The sequence below is a fragment of the Geotrypetes seraphini genome, chromosome 3 (assembly GCF_902459505.1).
Source record: "Geotrypetes seraphini chromosome 3, aGeoSer1.1, whole genome shotgun sequence".
NCBI classification, from domain to species: Eukaryota; Metazoa; Chordata; class Amphibia; order Gymnophiona; family Dermophiidae; genus Geotrypetes; species Geotrypetes seraphini.
Genome location: NC_047086.1, coordinates 163,360,722 through 163,380,490, shown reverse-complemented (window position 1 = coordinate 163,380,490; position 19,769 = coordinate 163,360,722). Strand labels below are relative to the sequence as shown.

At 40.7% G+C, this 19,769-nt stretch overlaps 1 protein-coding gene across 2 annotated transcripts in view; it reads right to left on the bottom strand.

Annotated features, from left to right (window-relative positions):
- Positions 1-730: 730 nt before the first annotated feature.
- The window catches only part of HDDC2 (HD domain containing 2), a 41,710-nt gene continuing 22,671 nt past the window's right edge, over positions 731-19,769 (bottom strand). For both annotated transcript variants that reach the window (XM_033939601.1, XM_033939600.1), the window contains 4 exons: positions 18,680-18,782; positions 12,290-12,358; positions 4,034-4,172; positions 731-886 (listed from right to left, as the gene is read on the bottom strand). In XM_033939601.1, the coding sequence (XP_033795492.1) occupies positions 789-886; positions 4,034-4,172; positions 12,290-12,358; positions 18,680-18,782 (409 nt within the window). In that variant the 3' untranslated portion in view covers positions 731-788. The remainder of the gene's footprint in view (positions 887-4,033; positions 4,173-12,289; positions 12,359-18,679; positions 18,783-19,769) is intronic.

The window sequence follows — 19,769 nt, the reverse complement described above, 5'->3', positions numbered from 1 at the left end:
TATATTTATTTAATTCAATTGATATCACGTCCTCCCCTGAGAGCTCAGAACGGTTTACATGGTAACATACATAACAGCACACAAGACATATAACAATTAACAAGGAAGAACTGAAAACAAAGGCCCTAGGGCACTAAGATGTGTACACTTCTCCCTCTGTATTCGCTGTAATAGGGTTTAACAGACCCGTGAATACAGAAAAACTGCGAATAACTTTTTCATATGTTATTTGCTGTTTTCTGTTAAAAACCATCATGAATATGGTGAAATCGCAAATAACATGGTGGGAGACCTGGCCTGTTCCTGAAGGAGAGGAAAAACACGATGAAGAAAGTGTTGGGAATCAACGATTTCTCTATGCAAGCTGATGTAATTTGAGGGGAGGAGCCAGCAAGCTAAAAACCATGAATAATCGAAACCGCAATTGCTGAAACCGCGAATATGGAGGGATAAGTGTATAGGTTTATTGTTCTGGATTAGCAGACACTTGGAGCCTGAAGCATGCACAAGGAGAGAGTCAGTGTGGGCATAGGGAGGGTTGGACATCTATTAGGAATACAGTGGTTTGGGTACAAATGCTGTAAACTGTGGGTAGTTTTCTGAAGTAAGGGCCTACACATAAAACAATTGCTTGAGAACACAAACATCGCCATCAAATACAATTCCTCTAAAATGCATTCCATCATAATACATCACTAATCCAACACAGCCATACAAAAACACGCCTTCAAAATGTAAAACAATAAATACTTTATTTCTGCATGGCAGCATTCTGCAGTTTAAGAGTGTCAAGGCTGTGGCTCATTTCTGGCTGCTGCGATATTCGAATTTCTTTCTTCATTAATGGTTGCAACAAGCTGGACTATTTCTGGGTGTCTAAAGTTTCCTGTAAAGCAACACAAGCGTTAGTTTTAAAAAACAAGATTTAAAAAAGAAACAAAAATTTTAAAAATAAGATAAAAATATTCCTATCACAGAAAATGAACTGTGAAAAAGTGACATTGTGAGACTCAAAGGTGAAGGGGGAGGAACAGGTAGAGGCTGATAAAGATAAGGCTGAATTGCTTAACAAATATTTCTGTTCTGTGTTCACAGCTGAAGTGCTGGCAGTGGAAACACAGAAGACAAAAGTAAATCGGACTGGAGGTGTGGTAGACCCTGATCGATTTTCTGAAGACTGTGTTCATGAGGAGCTAGCTAAACTAAAGGTGGACAAAACAATGGGGCCGAATGATGTACTAATGAGGAAACTGAAGGAACTTAACAGTAGTTCTGGTGGCTCCGCTGACTGACCTTTTCAATGCTTCTCTAGAGTCGGGAATGGTAACAGAGGACTGACTGGAGAAGAGCAGATGTGGTCCCTCCCACAAAAGTGGAAGTAAAGAAGTAGTAGAAAACTACAGGCCTGTACGTCTGACTTCTGTGGTTAAGTACATTAATGGAAACACTTTTAAAACAGAGAAAAGTGCAGTTTCTGGAATCCAGTGGATTACAGGACCCAGGGCAACATGGATTCACTAGAGACAGGTCCTGCCAGAGAAATCTGATCAATTTCTTAGACTGGGTGATCAAAGAAAAGGATAGAAGGGAGCACTAGATATGGTGGATTTAGATTTTAGCAAAGCTTTTGACAGTGTTCCACATAGGCATCTTATAAATAAACTGAGTGCCCTCAGTATGGGCCCCAAAGTGATGGACTGAGTCAGGAACTGGTTGAGTGGAGGGCTACACAGGGTAGTGGTCAATGGAGATTGATCTGAGGAAAGGGACTTTACCAGTGGTGTGCCTCAAGGTTCAGTTCTCGAGCCTGTTCTTATTAATATTTTTATACGCGAAATTGCTGAAGGGCGGATGATGCCATAATCTGCAATAAAATAGATACCTTCTCATGGTGTGCATAACATGAGAAAGGACCTAGTGAAGCTTGAGGAATGGTCTGAAATCTAAGTACACTGTCGCTAATCTTATGTGTATCTAGCTGGTTGGATAAATAACTGAATAAGCAAAAAAAAACAAAACAAAAACCCAACTAAATAAGTAGAAAATGAATAAGTATAAAGAAGAATGAATTGAAGGAATATTTAATTAATTATTTATAACCATACACAAAAAAAACCAATGGGACTAATGAAGAGTCCAGCCAGCTTGAGTCTGTAGACCCAGCTGGTCTTCTGAAGACCCAATGGTTGAATACTAGCAAGTTTGCACTTGATGAATACTTTTTGTATGGTAGAGTTGAGAATTAAATCGTCATTAAAGTTTAAAGTTCATTGTTTTACAAAATGGCCCATCAAATATAAAAAGGGAAAAAAGAAAAAAACAGTGAAAATGGGAACAAAGCCGATCTAATGCAAAACAAGTGCCGGCAGACAGAACTTTCCTCTGGACAAAGTTCCAGAATGCATATTTAAACAGAACAAGATGGCTAATAAAGATCATATGACCTATTGAGTCTGCTCATATACATCAATTGCCTATCTCTACAATCCTTTCCTCTACCCCAAAAGGTTCTCTGTGCTTCTCCTTTGCTTGTTGAATCTTGAATTCAGATGCTGGTCTCATCTCCACTACATCTACTTGGATGCTCTTCAATGCATTCACCACTTTTTCAGTAAAGAAATATTTTAGATATCACCACAGTCATACTTATCTCATAACACCTGTTTTCCAAAGTCTGTTATCCTTTGAGCGAGCCCTGCCTCATTACTGTATATATACATTATTATAACAGTATTAAGATATTATTATAACAGTATTAAGACAGTATTTATAACTTAAGAGATATTTTAAAATGTCTATTGATATTGCAGGAGAGATACTAGGAAAGGCTTACCTTTTTGTGCATACCAAAATCTGAAACAGAGGAGAGGACACACATAGAAGATATGTGGCAAAATTTGACTGATCTAGAGCAGTGTTTCTCAACTCAGTCCTGGAGTACCCCCTTGCCAGTCAGGTTTTCAGGATATCCACAATGAATATGCATAAACTTGATTTGCATATACTGCCTCCATTATATGCAAATTTCTTTTATGCACATTCATTGTAGATATCCTGAAAACCTGACTGGCAAGGGGGTACTCCAGAACTTAGTTGAGAAGCACAGATCTAGAGAGTGGCAGCTAAGATTCAGTGCTAAAAAAAAAAATACATGGTCATGAATTAGGCTGCAAAAATCCAAAACAGCGGTATAGTTTAAAGATAAAGTTCTTCTGTGCAAGAAAGAAGAGCTAGACCTGGGGATGATTGTACCTGATGATTTTTAGGTGGCCAAAGAAGTAAATAAAACAAGACAATGGCAAAAGTCTTCAAAAGGATATGAACAGGATAGATTTAGTCTACAAGGCAGCTGTTAAAATAGTTTGTAGTCTTTTTGCTATAAACTATATAGGGACAGACTTGGAAGATTTAAGTATGTATACTTTGGAAGAAAAGTGGACGTGGGAGATGACAGATAATTAAATATCTGTAAGCTATAAATTCACACAAGGCAAGTCTCTTTAGCTATAAATGACAATATTATTATTAAGACTTAACCAGAAGGAAAGATTTATAAACTATAAAGAGTTTTACCTCATGCAAAATTGTCATTTCTTTAATAAGACATTAACTATTTTTTTTCTGAGGCCCTCCAAGTACTTACAAATCCAAAATGTGGCCCTGCAAAGGGTTTGAGTTTGAGACCACTGGCTTTAGGCCGACTAACATTACTTCCGGCATTAGCCACACCCACAGTGGTGTTATGCGGCCTAAAGCACCTCCGGAGGCACAATTCTGGTGCTGATTTGTTAGGCACCTTGAAACTCAGTTAAAAACGTCAATTCAACAGTGTGTTTTTATTGAGTTTGGGCATCTACCGGTGCCTAAAAAAACCAGCGCTGTTTACAGAATCCGGGCCTATGTAAATTAAAGAAAGCAAGAGACCAGCACAAATCATCTCTGAAGGAGACAGTCTAAAGAGCTTAGTAGTTGATATAGATGGGTTTTATCTACTATAATTTTTCTATGTTAAAAAAGGTCAATCAAATCATACCTGCTGTTGAATCGTAAAATTCTTGCAAACATCCAGGTTTTTTCTTCAACTCCTCATACTCGAGTGCCTGAAGAATCATTTCACACTGATCCAGGTCTTTCACAAATTTGGCTTCTGCACTGGACTGGCACTCATATTCCTACACAAACAACACAGTAGCCTACGATCAAAGCACTTGAAATCACGCTGCAAATCATGCTAGCAATTTAAGCTTGTTATGTGACCCTGGGAATATTAACCATAAACAACAAAGGCAAGATGATTCTTCTTAGACAGATTGTATTAGCACAAGAATACATAGTAAAATTTTGAGAGAACAAAACCCAACTCTCTCTTTTGCTCTCTAGAGTGGAGCAGACAAGTTGTTTATATATTTAGTTGTTGGGGTTTAAAAAAAAAATCTTTCAAAATATCACATCAATCACAAAGTTTGAATAGCAATAGGTGTTCCAAAAATTAAATTCACAGGAAAATAATATAAAAGGTTAGGATCCAAGAATAGGAAAGGAGGAGAGCAAATATCCAAGAAACTTACTAAATGAACGAAAAATGTCAAGTCTTCCCCTATATCTATACTGAAGCTCTAAATTAATCCAGGAGGTACTTTACTGGTCCATTATTACCCCAATTGTACTTCCTCTGATGGTATGGGTCTCTTCTTATTCTCAAAGAAACTCTGAAATTGTGATAATTCAAAGAAAACATACTTACGTGCTTCACAAGTTCCTATACATTGACAAAGGAACTTTAATAACTACTTGCACCGCAAGAGTACAAGACTCCTGGGTCAAAGAAGAAAATCAGGATCACCCATAATTTCTGACCTAGAAATAGCACAGAATGATGATGACAACACAAAGAAAAAAAATCCTCTCTATCTTGCTCGAATATAAAGGCCACCAACAAGATGGCCCTATTAGTCTCTTCCTCTACTGATCTTTCTAATTTAAAAATCTCAGTTTCTTCTCAATCATCTCCAACCTCTGAATTATTTTATTTATATATTTATTTATATTTGCTATACCACAATTTCTGTACCCGACAGGTCTAAGCAGTTTACAATTTGAAAGTTGGACTTGCAATTGGAACAGAAAGCCAATATGTTGATAGAAAAGTAGTGTAGCACTCGCTTAGCATAAAAGTGGAGGACATTCAAAGTGAGGAAAGGGATATCAATATGATGTTAGGAAAGGAGGGTAACAACTCATTCGACACCTAAAGTGGAGAGAGAGATAGGGATTGAGATGACAATCTGAAGGAAAAAGACTTTGAATGGGTGGCCTGGCAGTAGTGGTAATCTGTATTTCTGTGTTAGGTGGGTGTCCACATCCCTATGTTACGTAGGTGAGAAGGCTAGAGTGAATAGCCATATTTTGAGGGCAACTTTAAATTCCTTGAGAAAGGGAATGTTGCAGATAGCAAGGGATAGAGTATTCCAAGCAGATGGTCTGACAAAGTAAAAAGCTCAGTGACATGTGCACTCCAGATGTGCCTATCATGGGCCAGGTATGATTAGGTGAGTTAGTCAGGGAGCAAAGGGGCCGGAAAGGATTGTAAGGGATGGCGAGACAAGATACTCTGGGGTTCTGAATCGATATTATAGCAGGAGAACATTGTACATAATCCTCTGTTTAATCAGAAGCCAATGGTGAGATTTTAGAAGACTGGTGACTCTTTCCTGCCTACCAGCTTTACAAAGCAGCCTAATGGGCACATTTTGTAGAGTTTGTAGTCTTTTATGATAAAACTGGACTACTGTATCTACAAGGGGCTCCCAGATTACGAGACAAAGAATGAGAGGATTAGTGCCTGGAAAGTGTTGTAATTGAATAGGTGGCAAATTGAGCAGAGCTGGTGGAAGGTAAGGAAACTCAACTTGGTTAGAGCTGAGATATGGGGGAGAAAGGATAGTTGAGAGTCTAGGAATACACCCAGGTAATGGAAACTGTCGACTGGAATGACCTTATTGCTGAAAATGAGATCAGGGGGTTTTGAGAGGGCACCAGTGAACCAACAGGTGACTATCTGTTTTGTGATAGCCCAAAAAGTCTAAACAGCTTTGTAGAAGGTATATCAACGGGGCTGAGGGGTTCATTGGGAAGAGCAGGAGAATGCCATCTGCATAAAAATGAACCAAGATCCCCTGAGCATGGATTAATGATGTGAGGGGGACTTAAGAAAAGGCTGAACAGGAGAGGTGAGAGTACGAAGCATTGGGGTACTCCACAGTTTAATACAATACAATACAAATTCTTGTATCCAGCAATTTTCTACATGGAATCAATGCAGCTCACAGCAAGAGGATTTTACATTAGTGACTCAAGGTTAGAGATAAGCAGATTTAACATTGGTAGCTTAGGTTTAATAGGTGGTTAGGTGACTGAAAGAGGGAGGTGTATACCTTAAAGACTCTGTTAGTTAGAAAAGATTTAAGCCAGGACAATATTGTTCCCGATAATCCTAGTGATTGCAAATGAAGCAGGAGTAGATGGTGGTCTATTCGATCAAAGGCTATACTTAAATCTAGTGAGACTGCCAGTACAATATGGTGTCTGTCAAGATGTGAGTATACCTTGTTCAAAAGGGTGGTTATCAAAATTTCTGTGCTATACTGGGTTCTGAATCCTGACTGCCTAGGGCAGAGGATTTGTAGTCAGCTTAACTTGTACTACAGCATTCTATCTTTTTCAACCTCCCTGAAATTGAATTCATTCTCTCTTCCTGTTGGACTTTATTCTTCTTCGCTGAGATATTCCAGCAAGCCTTTTAGAATTCTTAGTCATTGAAGCTTCCAATCTCACCAGGGTTGAGCAAATGGAGTCCAACATGACCACTGGTGGTTTTACCAGAGGAACAGTAGTCTGAAGCCCTTGGACAAAGAAGTTTTTCAAATTTTAAGTTTTTATTAAAATTTGATATTCCACTTATTAGTGTCCTAAGCGGTATACATTACAAGTCTAAAACCAGAAAGACATAAAATCAGACATAAAGACAAACTGGTACAAAAGGGAGAGGGAAGACAGATACAGGACAGAAAAGATATTACAGATACAAGACAGATATTACAAATACAGGACAGAAAAGATATTTAAGGGTAGCACAGTAGGAGGGTGCCTATCTAAGATTTTGTGTTTTGGGAAGAAAAAAGAAATACGATTGACTAGAGATCGAATGCATCTTTAAATAAGAATGTTTTTTATTTGGTTTTAAAACAATCTAACTATGTTTCTTCCTGTAGTTCAGTGGACATTGAGGCCCTGATTCTATAAAGGGCTGCAACGAATGTGCTGGGTCCATGGAAAAAGCTTTCCAGAGAAGCCGAATAAATTCCAGTGAAAAGTCACACGCAGTGTCCATGGCAGGGAGCTGTTGAGACACTCGCGCTCCACCATTAGAGTCCCAGACTTCGAATGCCGGTGTTTTGTGCCAAAAGCCAGTAGAACCGCTGGATGAAATTCTTTACCGAAGTAACGGACCCAGGTCAGCTCCCCAGCCTGTGAGAATGCAGAAGAGCCAAATCTGAAGCTCCTGTCCTTTCACCTTGTGTGCTATGGCATATAGTACATGATCGCTTATCCGGTGCCAATTCAGCGCAATCACTGCACAAATTCAGTAGATTAGAGGCTGGGGAGTCCATCTCAAATGATTTTTAATCAAATTGAGGAGTTTTGAGGCAGAAATAAAACTTTGAAAAAAAGATTGATAAAAATCCAAGATGGCCACTGCCAGCGAATTTGCATGTAAAGCGAAAAAAATAAATAAATAAATCTGAAAACAAAAATAGCGATTTGGGGTATGGGGTTTTAAGCCTGTCTCTGCTTTCCCGACACTCATTCAGTATTGCAGACAATCTTTTTTTTTTGTTGTTATTGCTAGTTTGTTTTCCTCCCATCCAAAAACAGAAATTGACAGTGCTTGAATGACTTAAAGCTGTAAATTCTTGTTATTTTTGGCCTTTCAGCTTCCAACTCAATTTAAACCAGCCCCTGTTGGTATGCCATGATCGTTCCCTTTATAACTATCTGGGATCCTCCTCCCAACTTCCATCTAATCTTGGTTTTGTAATGATAATCCTCAGCTAGAGAACACTGACCATGCAGCTCACCTACAAAACTCAGGAAATGTACACATTGAGCCTGGTAATTAAAGACTGCTGTTGAACGATGGTCAATGCTCCCTTCACTTCAGTTGGCCCAAGCAGCAGACACTAAACTTGAGAACAAAATTCAATTCTCCCTTGTTAGCAACTCACACTATTGATCTATTGGGCCAGCCCACATTTTAAATGTTAAACTGTTTGGCAAGAGAAAAATAATTCATTTTTCCCTAGCATTCCATGATCCCTTTATTTGATGGAAATGTTAAATCTTGTCCACATTTTTATCAGCGTGACAGCTCTTCTCTGCTCAGCTGCTTCTATTTTTAAATCCTGTTGCTTGGAGGAATTTTCTTCTTGGTTACATATTTTCTTCCACTGCATCTGCCCACTTTTTTCCTGCTTAAAGCTTGCCCATGGCTCACCCTATTAGGGCAGAACCATCACATGGCTGGTGTCATGGTTTTGCTGGGCATTTGTTCACAAACACACCGATATCATCAGCATAAGAAAAGAATTTAAAAGTTAAAAACTACCTTTTTGAATGTAACGGAAAAGAAAAAATAAGCAGGGAGCCAGGAGTAGCTTTGTGAGAGCTTTTGGTCTGATTATACCCTTTACACCTTCTTTCTTTCAAAAGATAAAAGCATAAAAGATCAGAAGATTGAAGGTGGAAAAGGAAAAGCAAGTTAATTAGAATGGTGAACCTCCATCCCTGTGGTTATCCATACACTCTGTACAGTCCTGCTCAGAATTATAAAGCACTAAAGTGGGAAAGAAAGGTGTTCAACTGATCAGACTGCATCACTTTAAGGGGTGTTGGTAGCAAGGTCAGTGTCATATCTTTCCTTTGACAATTACAAAAATAAAAATTTATACGTATATGTACAAATTGTGCATATATGTATACGTATATGTATTTGTACGTATATGTATCAAAAAGTAAAGGCAAAATACATAAGAACATAAGAACATAAGCAATGCCTCTGCTGGGTCAGACCAGAGGTCCATCGTGCCCAGCAGTCCGCACACGCGGTGGCCCAACAGGTCCAGGACCTGTGCAGTAATCCTCTATCTATACCCTTCTATCCCCTTTTCCAGCAGGAAAATGTCCAATCCTTTCTTAAACCCCTGTACTGTACTCTGCCCTATTACGCCCTCTGGAAGCGCATTCCAGGTGTCCACCACTCGTTGGGTAAAGAAGAACTTCCTAGCATTCGTTTTAAATCTGTCCCCTTTCAACTTTTCCAAGTGTCCTCTTGTTCTTTTATTTTTCGAAAGTTTGAAGAATCTGTCCTTCTCTACTCTCTCTATGCCCTTCATGATCTTATAAGTCTCTATCATATCCCCTCTAAGTCTCCTCTTCTCCAGGGAAAAGAGACCCAGTTTCTCCAATCTCTCAGCGTATGAGAGGTTTTCCATCCCTTTTATCAAGCGTGTCGCTCTCCTCTGAACCCTCTCGAGTAACGCCATATCCTTCCTAAGGTACGGAGACCAATATTGGACATTTAACTTTAATAGAAGTAACTGTGAGCAACTGAACATATCACTTTTCTACACAGTCCCCGCGCAAGACGACACATTTGTTGGATCATTCAACTAGTTTCTGCATTCCTGCAGAGAAGTTATTTTTCAGCTGCTTCCGAAGCCAGGTAAGCACCGCTTCCTTTACTTCATCTTACTTTGTCTTTTGCTCTCTGGGTCACAGTGATGCACCTATGTCTCGTTGCAAGTGACAATTCTCTTCTGAATACTCATAAGAACATAAGAATTGCCGCTGCTGGGTCAGACCAGTGGTCCATCGTGCCTAGCAGTCCGTTCACGCGGCGGCCCCCAGGTCAAAGACCAGTGCTCTAAATGAGTCCAGCCTCACCTGCGTAAGTTCCAGTTTAGCAGGAACTTGTCCAACTTATCTTGAATTCCTGAAGGGTGTTTTCCCCTATAACAGACTCCGGAAGAGCGTTCCAGTTTTCTACCACTCTCTGGGTGAAGAAGAACTTCCTTACGTTTGTACGGAATCTATGCCCTCTCGTTCTCCCTACCTTGGAGAGGGTGAACAATCTTGTCTTCAGTATTTTGAATGTTTCAATCATATCCCCTCTCAGTCTCCTCTTTTCAAGGGAGAAGAGGCCCAGTTTCTCCAGTCTCTCACTGTACGGCAACTTCTCCAGCTCCTTAACCATTTTAGTCGCTCTTCTCTGGACCCTTTCGAGTAGTATCGTGTCCTTCTTCATGTATGGCAACCAGTGCTGGACACAGTAATCCAAGTGAAGGCGCACCATGGCCCGGTACAGCGGCATGATAACCTTCCCCGATCTTACTCTTGATGAAGGGGCAGCGGAAATCATTTTGCACACAGTTGTAAGGTGGCTAAGTAGGCACACATTTCTGCAAAGATTTCGTGATTTGCTGAATGAAATAAGAAGTTTATTGAAGGAGAGGAGAGATGACCAAGCAAAATTGGAAGATGAGGAGTGGTTATATGATCTGGCATTTCTCGCTGACTTTACAGGCGAACTAAGTGATATGAACCTTGAACTACAAGGTAAAAACAAATGCATTGGCGAGATGATGAGTACAGTTTCATCCTACAAGAGCAAATTTGAGCTAATGATGACTGACCTTGCAAACAACACTTTTGATCATTTTCTTAATATGCAGGACCATCTGGGACAATATCCAAATTTTGTTTTTCAGAACGAGAAGTATGCGACAGAAATTGGTTCTGTTATCCAGGAATTCGAAAATAGATTCTGTGACTTTCAAAAAATTGAAACAGTTGTGGAGTACTTGTCATACCCATTCAAAGTATATGTGGACATTAAAGAAACTGCAGCTGCTATCAGTAAAAATGACTCATTGAACCAAGTCATGTCTTGAAAATGAAATATTAACCCTTAAAAATGACATTTTTTTCAAGACCCATGCTGAACAAACATCATTTTGGAAGCTAGTGCCTAGAGACAAATTTCCCAACTTGAGAAGATGCAGTGAAGCTGTACACTCCTGTTTCGGTTCAACTTATTTGTGCGAATCTGTGTTTTCCCATCTGAAAATGAATACACAACTTTCCAACATGACAGATGAACATCTCCAGGATTCCCTGAGTCTGGCCCTCACGCAAATATTCCCCCAACTTCAAAAAGCTGGTGGATGAAATGCAGGCTCAGATGTCTCACTAATGAGTAAGAGTGAAATATTAAAGATTGTGCAAGATCAGCCTGGATCAATAATCAACCTAAATTTAACACAAATTACTCAATAAAAGTTAAAGTTATTAAGATAGTTAAAGAAAGTTATTACTTAATAAAACTTTAAGAAAAAATGTACTTTCCATCTCCCTTCACAGTTCTTACTGGATCTTCGTCTCTCTCTGTTTTGTTTTTGCTTAACAACTGATTACATCCAAGTACATGCGCGCAAAACACAGGGGAAACAAATCCACAACAGATAGAATAATAGGGACAAGTGGAATTATCCAATAAGAAAAGGTCCAAGTACATGACAGAAGGTTCATTAAAAAATGGTGGGGGGGGGATCCTCCAACTTTATTGGGTTAAAATTTAATTTGAAACTAATTTGAAATTTAATTTTCATGGTGGTAGATCACCGTCACTTTTGGCCGGAAAAAGTAGATTACGACCTTTTCGAAGTTGGACAAGCCTGGTCTAGAGTATGAGCTGCAACATGAGTTAGTAACCTGACAAATTCTTGGATACCCATTTCAGACTTAAGTGAAAGAAACGATAAAGATCTGGAAATAATGGGGGAATTGATGTGTATGCTAAAATCTTCCAGAATTAGTAATCTTTTACAAAGGTTTAAAAAAAAAAAATCTTGTATGATATGGACTACAGTGAGTTCCAAGAAACGCAAACAATTGAGCCTTTTCCTTACTTGACAGAGACTTCAGAAGCAGGTTTTTTGAATTTTTGGTATTCTAACACCACATATTATGCAATAAGAGCAGCATGGATTTACAACCTCTCCTTCCCAGTTTAAATCTTCCCCTCATTTTAGTGTGTGTCTGTGCTGGCTAACAGTGTGATTGCTTGGCTAGAGGTTCAGAATCTGACTGATCAGCAAAATATGACTTTATAAACATGAGATTTCTTTCAAAAGAGTGTGAAAGACAGCTGGAAACTACTAATTAAACTTACATCCCAGAGTTCATACACTTCTTTTTTCAAATCCACAGAAAGAAGGCTAGTTAATTGCTCCATAGCTTCCTAGAAAAAAAACAAAAAAAGGATGATTTCTATCAATAAGATTGAGCACATGACAGCGCTTACTGCTCATACTATAGACTGTCCCTTGGTTTCTATACAAGGTGCTGAAATTTTGACATGAATCCCAGATGCACGTGTGTAACTAAATTGGCCAGCAATCCACCGACTATAAATTAATTGACCTTAATCAATTATTGAAGTTACTTGGCAATAATTTGGATTTGCACTCGCATCTACCTATGCACTATTCCGTAACACCAGATGCTAAATTTCATTGCATGCAACTCAAAAGTGGGCATGACCAGGCGAGGTGCATGGCTGTTCTGAAAAATTGGACACAGTGTTATAGAATAGGGCTATTTGCATGCCCAAAGGCTATGAACTGGACCACTGAATATTAGCAGTTGGCCCATCTGTCATGGTTTAAGTAGGGAGAATCCTCTCCTGCTTGCTTAAACCACACTGAATATTGGCCTCAATATTTCTTCTGCTTAACAGAGTATTAAATGAAGACACATTCATCCTGTCAACCACCATGCACAATGCTAATGCATAATGTGACTTGTGGGTCTAATATGGAGAAACTGAGATGTCAGACTTTGTACCCATGAACTTCCAAGCTTATTAGAAAATCTATCAGGCATGCACACAAGAGTACACAGGTTGTCTGAACTACTGCATGCACTATAGAGTATTTCTGGCAATTTCAAGATAAATCATCATTCAGACTTTTTTCCTCCAATCTAAATCCATCCCTTTATCCCCTGCAGTAGAGAATGACACTGGGACAAATTTTTCCCCATCCCCACAGGAACTCATTTTCCCGTCCTGTCCCGGCAAGTTTTTTTTCCTGTCCTTGCCCCATTCCTGCAAGTTCTGTCCTCCTCTGCACGAGCCTCAAACACTTTAAAATCATAAGTGTTCAAGGCTTGTGTGGTTAAAGGCAGAGAACGTGGTGAAAACAGTTAGCTTAGCAGGTTTTAAAAACAGGTTTGGCTAATTTCCTAAAAGAAAAAGTCTATAAGCTATTATAAAGATGCACTTGGAAAAATCCACTGCTTATTCCTAAAATAAGCACCATAAAATTTGTTTTACTTTCTTGGATCTGCCAGGTACTTGTGATCTGGATTGGGTACTGTTGGAAACAGGATACTAGACTTGATAGACCTTGCAATGCTTATGTTCTTACAAGTCTATTTTGGTTTGTCCAGTGTCACACAACTATCCCCTGCTCAGGCCGTCAGGCAGTTTAGCCCTGTTTTATCCTGACCTGTCAGTGTGGCTTCCCCAGGAAAGAGGAAGGCCTTTCAGGTAAAACAGACCTAGGCTCCTGCCTAGTCTGTCCACATCACACTGAGATACGTTGCCAATAAAGGGAGACACAATCCAGGTATGGTCAAATTCTTATTCCTAGGCTTTATTTGTTAGGGGGGGTCTGAACACCGTCAGCTCCTCTCAGGACATGCATCAGTCAGGCAAAAAGTAAAAATAGATCATACAGTTTTCAGAATGGCCTAAAGTCCAAGTATGGCAAACAATTGCATTCCCCTGGACTTTCTCTGCTTTAAAAGATAGTCCTCTTCACCAGGGTTCAAACAAACAGTAATGCAATGAAAATAAATTTCAAAACAATGAAAGCAAAAACTGCCTAAACATAGCAGGCAAGTAAAGTAGCAAACTTTGGAAATACAGTCACAAGCTCCCCAGCTAACCTTGCAGGGTCAAATGTTCAGTTCCCAGCTCTGACTCCGTTCAGAGCTCTGCCGTTCAATCAGGCTTATCAGCATCAGCTGAGCTTTTCAGCCATTGAAATAACATTTTTTTAAAAAATTGGCACCGGAATCAAGCCTCCATAGGCACTTTAGGCCACCCAACTACACTGCGAGCGTGGCTAATGTCTCCAGCATTTTCCTCATTTTGTGTTGCATAGACCATCAAGAGAAACTAGAAACTTCTACTTATTTGCTTATCCAAAAATTAATGGCTGTAGATATAAGACCTTCTTAGATAGGACCCTAGCATTTCAAGCTGGTAGGCAACAATCTTGGTTAGGTAAATGTATTCAGCAAGCTATGTTATCCTATTGCAGTTTTTGAAAATTAATTAAGATCACTTTGTTTGATAAGTTTATTACTTAGTGCAGTGTTCTCCCTAGGGCCTTTCAGCTGGGCGGTCCGCCCGGGTAATTTAGATGACCGCCCAGCTAAATTCTGCTGCCTCCGTTGCTGCTCAACATTAAAAAAAAAAAAGCCGGCTTGAAGATTTCACCTTAGCCCGTAGCGAACTTATGCTCGGGGGCTTTAACGTGTGTGTGCCGGCTTCCCTTCTCTTCCCTCCGAAACCAGAAGTTATGTCGGGGGGGGGGGGGAGGAAAGAGAAGGGAAGGGAAGCCGGCACGCACATGTTAGATCCCCGAAGCATAAATTTGCTACGGGCTAAGGCGGGAGAAATTCGCTACGGGCTAATGCAGTGAAGTTTTCCATTTGCTCTTCTTGCTGCCGGGTCCTGCCTACTTTCAGTTTCCGCGAAGGCAGGACCCGGCAGCATTTCCCCCAATCGATTGTGATCTTGGGCCGATCAGCCTTCTTCTCCGACGGCAGAATTGACATCGGGGAGAGGAATGCTGGTCGGCCCGAAGTAGGGAGAGGTTGGGGGGCGGCGGCCAGCGGCTTTGGGGCCTGTTCCCCGATGGCAGTGGCATTGGCAGTGGCTTGGGGGAGGGCAAGGAGAAAGAAAGTAAGAGGGCAGGAAGAGAAACAGAAAAAAAGAAAGGGGGCATGAAGAGAAAGAAAGAAAGGGCAGGAAGAGAGGAAGAAAAAGTTGGGGGGAGGAGAATGAGGTCAGGAGGAGAGGAAGCATACAGGCTGAAAGAAGGGAAGAAAGATTGGATGCACAGTCAGAAGAAGAAAGTGCAACCAGAGACTCATGAAATCACCAGACAATAAGGTAGGAAAAATGAGTTTATTTTAAATTTACTGATCAAAATGTGTCTGAATTTATATCTGCTGTCTATATTTTACACTATGGTCCCCTTTTACTAAATCGCAATAGCGTTTTTTAGCGCAGGGAGCCTATGAGCGTCAAGAGCAGCGCTGGGCATTCAGCGCAGCAAACTGCTATTGTGGTTTAGTAAAAAGGGAGGGGGTATATTTGTCTATTTTTGTATGGTTGTTAGTGAGGTGACAGTGCATAGAGTCATCTGCGTTGACCTCTTTGAGAAAACGCCGGAATAGGAATGATTATTAACATTTTCTCTGCGTACAGTGTGCTTTGTGGTTTTTTTAAAAAAATTTTATTGTTAGTAGATCATTTTGACTTGGTCATTTTAAAAGTAGCTCGCAAGCCCAAAAAATAGCCAATGGTAGACTTCAGAGGGTGACTTCACTTCTCTAAAATGTCAGAAGTGACAAGTGGAGTACCGCTCCTTTTCAACTTATTCATAGGGGACCTGACTCAGGGGCTTCAAGGTAAAATAACACTATTCGCCGACGATGCCAAACTATGTAACATAGTGAGCGGCTCCGATTTACACGATAGTATGACGCAGGACTTGTTTTTGTTGGAACGTTGGTCATCTACCTGACAGCTGGGCTTCAATGCCAAGAAATGCAAGGTATCCATATTCAAGTTTCATCACGGTGCTCTGGTTTTGGCTCCAGTATTTGTCATTTCCGTTCACCAGGTCTGGCTATCCGTTACCGTCTCATATTTTAAAGACTCACTCGTTATAATTAGCGGTGATTCACACGTCTCTTCGTAATGGACATGTCCAATTTTAGCATTTGGATCTTAGTACTATGGGTTTGGTCTTTTCTGGTTTCCTTTCTATAGTATGCTTTTCGTCTGTAGTCTTTTGAGTTTAGAATTACATTTAATGACATATTTTTGTGGTTATAATTGTATGACATGGTCAAGTTATCCGTTCTTTCTATTATTTTTTTTCCCTCATACAGTGGCAAACCGCCCCGGGTGCCAGCCCTAGGGGGGTACATAGCCGGCTGGATCCAGAACCTTCCAAGCTGCTCTAAATGGCACCTGCACCTCAGCACTGCTGCCGTACTTATTCTGAAGCAGAGTCAGCAGCCGCACTGAAGTGCAGGAAGGTCCCACGATGACTTTTGCCGCCTCTGCCTCCAGAATTGCGGAACCTTGCTGCAACTCCCTGTGTCTGCCAGCCCACCCCCTCCAACGTCACTTACATCTTCCAGAGGCAGAGGCAACAGAAGCAGTCATCATGGGACCTTGCTGGTTTGGAGGGAGAGAGGAGTATAGAAGGGTGGTGGAGGGAGAAAAAGGAGGTCAGGGTGGTAAGGAAGGGTGGTGGAGGGAGAGAAAGGGGGCTGATGCTGATGGAACTGGTATGCAGGGAAAGGAGAGAGAGACATAAGGGGGAAGGATACTGGATGGAATTGGGTTGGAGGGAAAGAAAGGGAGCAGATGCTGATGGAAGTGGGGGGAAGGGAGAGTGAAATGCCAGACCCTGGGGGTGTGGGAGAGGGAATGGAAGAAGAGGAGAGAGATGCCAGACCATTGAAGGAGAGAAGGGAAGAAGATGGATGCCAGAATAATAGGGGTGTAGGGAGAGATGGAAGGGGAATACAAGGAGAGAAGATGCCATATAGAAGGGGCAGAGAGAGGGTAGACAGTGGATGAAAGGAAGAGAGTGTCAAGACTATGAGGAAAGCAGAAACCAGAGAAGATAATGTAGAAAAAAATTATATTTATTTATTTTTTTGCTTTAGGGGAGACGCATCGCTGTTTCTGTGGTGTTGCATTGTATACAGAGTCCAGCTTCTTGGTAGTTCAATTTAACCTTTGTCTACGTTTTTCTATTTTATCCCCCCTTTTACAAAACTGTAGTGCGTTTTTTTTAGCACTGGCCATGGTGGTAATTGCTCAGAATTCTATGAGAGTCTGAACTGTTACCACCATAGCTAAAAACCACATTCCAGTTTTGTAAAAGGGAGAGGGGTTAGTTTGTGATTACATGTTCCATACTAGGCGAAGGTGTGTTCGAAAGACATGGTTTTCTGTTAGGATTGACTGTGTAGGATTGATCTGTACTAGTCTGGCTTGTTTAGTTTTACAATGGGTGTATTGATGTACTGCTCACTGCAATATGTAAGATGCTGCCTTTTCCTAGGCACACTCTTGTGTGATGTGTGGATTGTTACTAAAAATCATGTTTTTCATACAGATGGGGGGGTGTCATAAAATGATGGGCCTCAGGTGTCACATATGCTAGTTATGCCACTGCCTTCATAGTTTATATCTAATCCACAAGCCTGCTTTTAGGACCTACAGGGTATGTATCCCTCTGATTCATGACAATTTCACTTCTCATGTTATCTTATCCATTCTTTTTATTATACAACTGCCCAGATAAGCATCATTCTTTGATGTGATTGGACCTTGAAAATAAGGGCATCAGTGTTCTCCCCAGAAATTTTTCCAGCCATGAAAAAACATTTGCTGTATTTAGTGTGCCACAAAAAACATTTGCTCCGTTTAGTGTGCCGGAGTTAAAAAAAGTTTGAGAGACGCTGCTCTGTACCATTTGAAAGAGGGCAAATATCTAATTATTCTAGAATTGGATACTTCTTAAATTTAATATATATATTATGGAACAAGTGTCAAACCTTAAGAAAGGCAGTCATATTGAGCATTGGAAAATAACTAATAATAATTAACTAATACAAATAGTACACATTTAGGGCTCCTTTTACTAAGCTGCGATAGCGGTTTTACCGCACGCTTAGCTCGCGTAGAATTGCCGCACATGCTAGACGGTTAGTTCTAGCCGTGTAGCGTAGCAATTCTGCACGTGCTAAAAACGCTATTGCAGCTTAGTAAAAGGAGCCCTTAATTTTCCCCACCACCAAATTTCCCTGTCCTGCCCCACCCGGCTACTTTTTCATGCCACCCGGCTGGAAAAAATTTCTGGGGAGAACACTGACTTAGTGAGTTTTATTACTGAAATTTTATTTTACAAATATTTATATTTTTTACTGTATTATTGTATTTCGCTGATTGTCCAGCTCTTTTTAGTGTACACCACCTAGAACTTTTGGTTATGGCGGTATAAAAGAATAAAGTTATTATTATTAAAGCACCTATGGAGGCACGATTCACATCATAGGTAGGTGCCAGAAATGTAGACCAGGAAAACCCTGGCCTACATTTCTGGACTACCTTTGCCAGAGGTTCGATTCTGTGCCTGGCGCCGTCACGTAATTGACATGCGATTGGCAGCTGCTTTCAGAATACGAACCTAAATGTGTAGTACCTAGGGACACGCTCAGGATCTCTTTCAATACCAACCTTCTCTCGTCGATGTTTTTCTTCTTTCGAGATATTATCTGCTGGTGCTATGTCGCCCACGATGCACTCTGCCATGTCATGTACCAGTGCCAACCGCATACACCTAACATAGGAAGAAAAAGAGCACTAACATGCAATGGACAGGTCTTTAACATTGTTTGCCAGCGGGCACTAAGACCAGTTAGCCCAATCAGCAGCACCTGCCTGTTACTGTTCTCTGGGCCTCTAACTTCCACATTCTTATCACCAGACTCTGCTAACAATCTTTCAATTGTGTTTATCCGGTTATTCTTTCCAACCCAACAAAAGTTAGAAAGGATTATATAAACAGGGTCAACAATCTCTCTCTGTCAAGCAAAATAACTCTGAAAATGGAATGGAATGGGATGAAAATTGGTATGTGGAAAAACCTGATAAAAAGACATATTGGGGTAAATAAAAAAGGGAGGAGGGGCAAATTGGATGAGGAGTTTAGGAGAAATAAGCACCACCCCACCCAAATGCATTTCTATGAGAGGAGGATTTTCAGCAGTCAGAGAATGCCTTCTTTCTAACTTTTCCTACAAGGGGGGGTTGAAAAGTTCTCAGCCCGACCAAGAAAAGAATGACTGGATATGGTTCAATCAATGATTTGAAATAATGTCAAAATATAAGAATTTTGTTTCTGCAAATTGGCACTTAACAAAAAGCACAGTTACTTACCGTAACAGGTGTTATCCAGGGACAGCAGGCAGATATTCTTTACGCATGGGTGACGTCACCGACGGAGCCCACGGTACGGACCTTTTTACTAGAAAGTTCTAGTTGGCCGCACCGCGCGTGCGCGAGTGCCTTCCCGCCCGACGGAGGAGTGCGTGGTCCCCAGTTAGTATAAGCCAGCTAAGAAGCCAACCCGGGGAGGTGGGTGGGACGTAAGAATATCTGCCTGCTGTCCCTGGATAACACCTGTTACGGTAAGTAACTGTGCTTTATCCCAGGACAAGCAGGCAGCATATTCTTTACGCATGGGTGACCTCCAAGCTAACAAAGAGGGAGGAGGGATGGTTGGCCATTAGGAAAACAAATTCTGAAGTACAGATTGGCCGAAGTG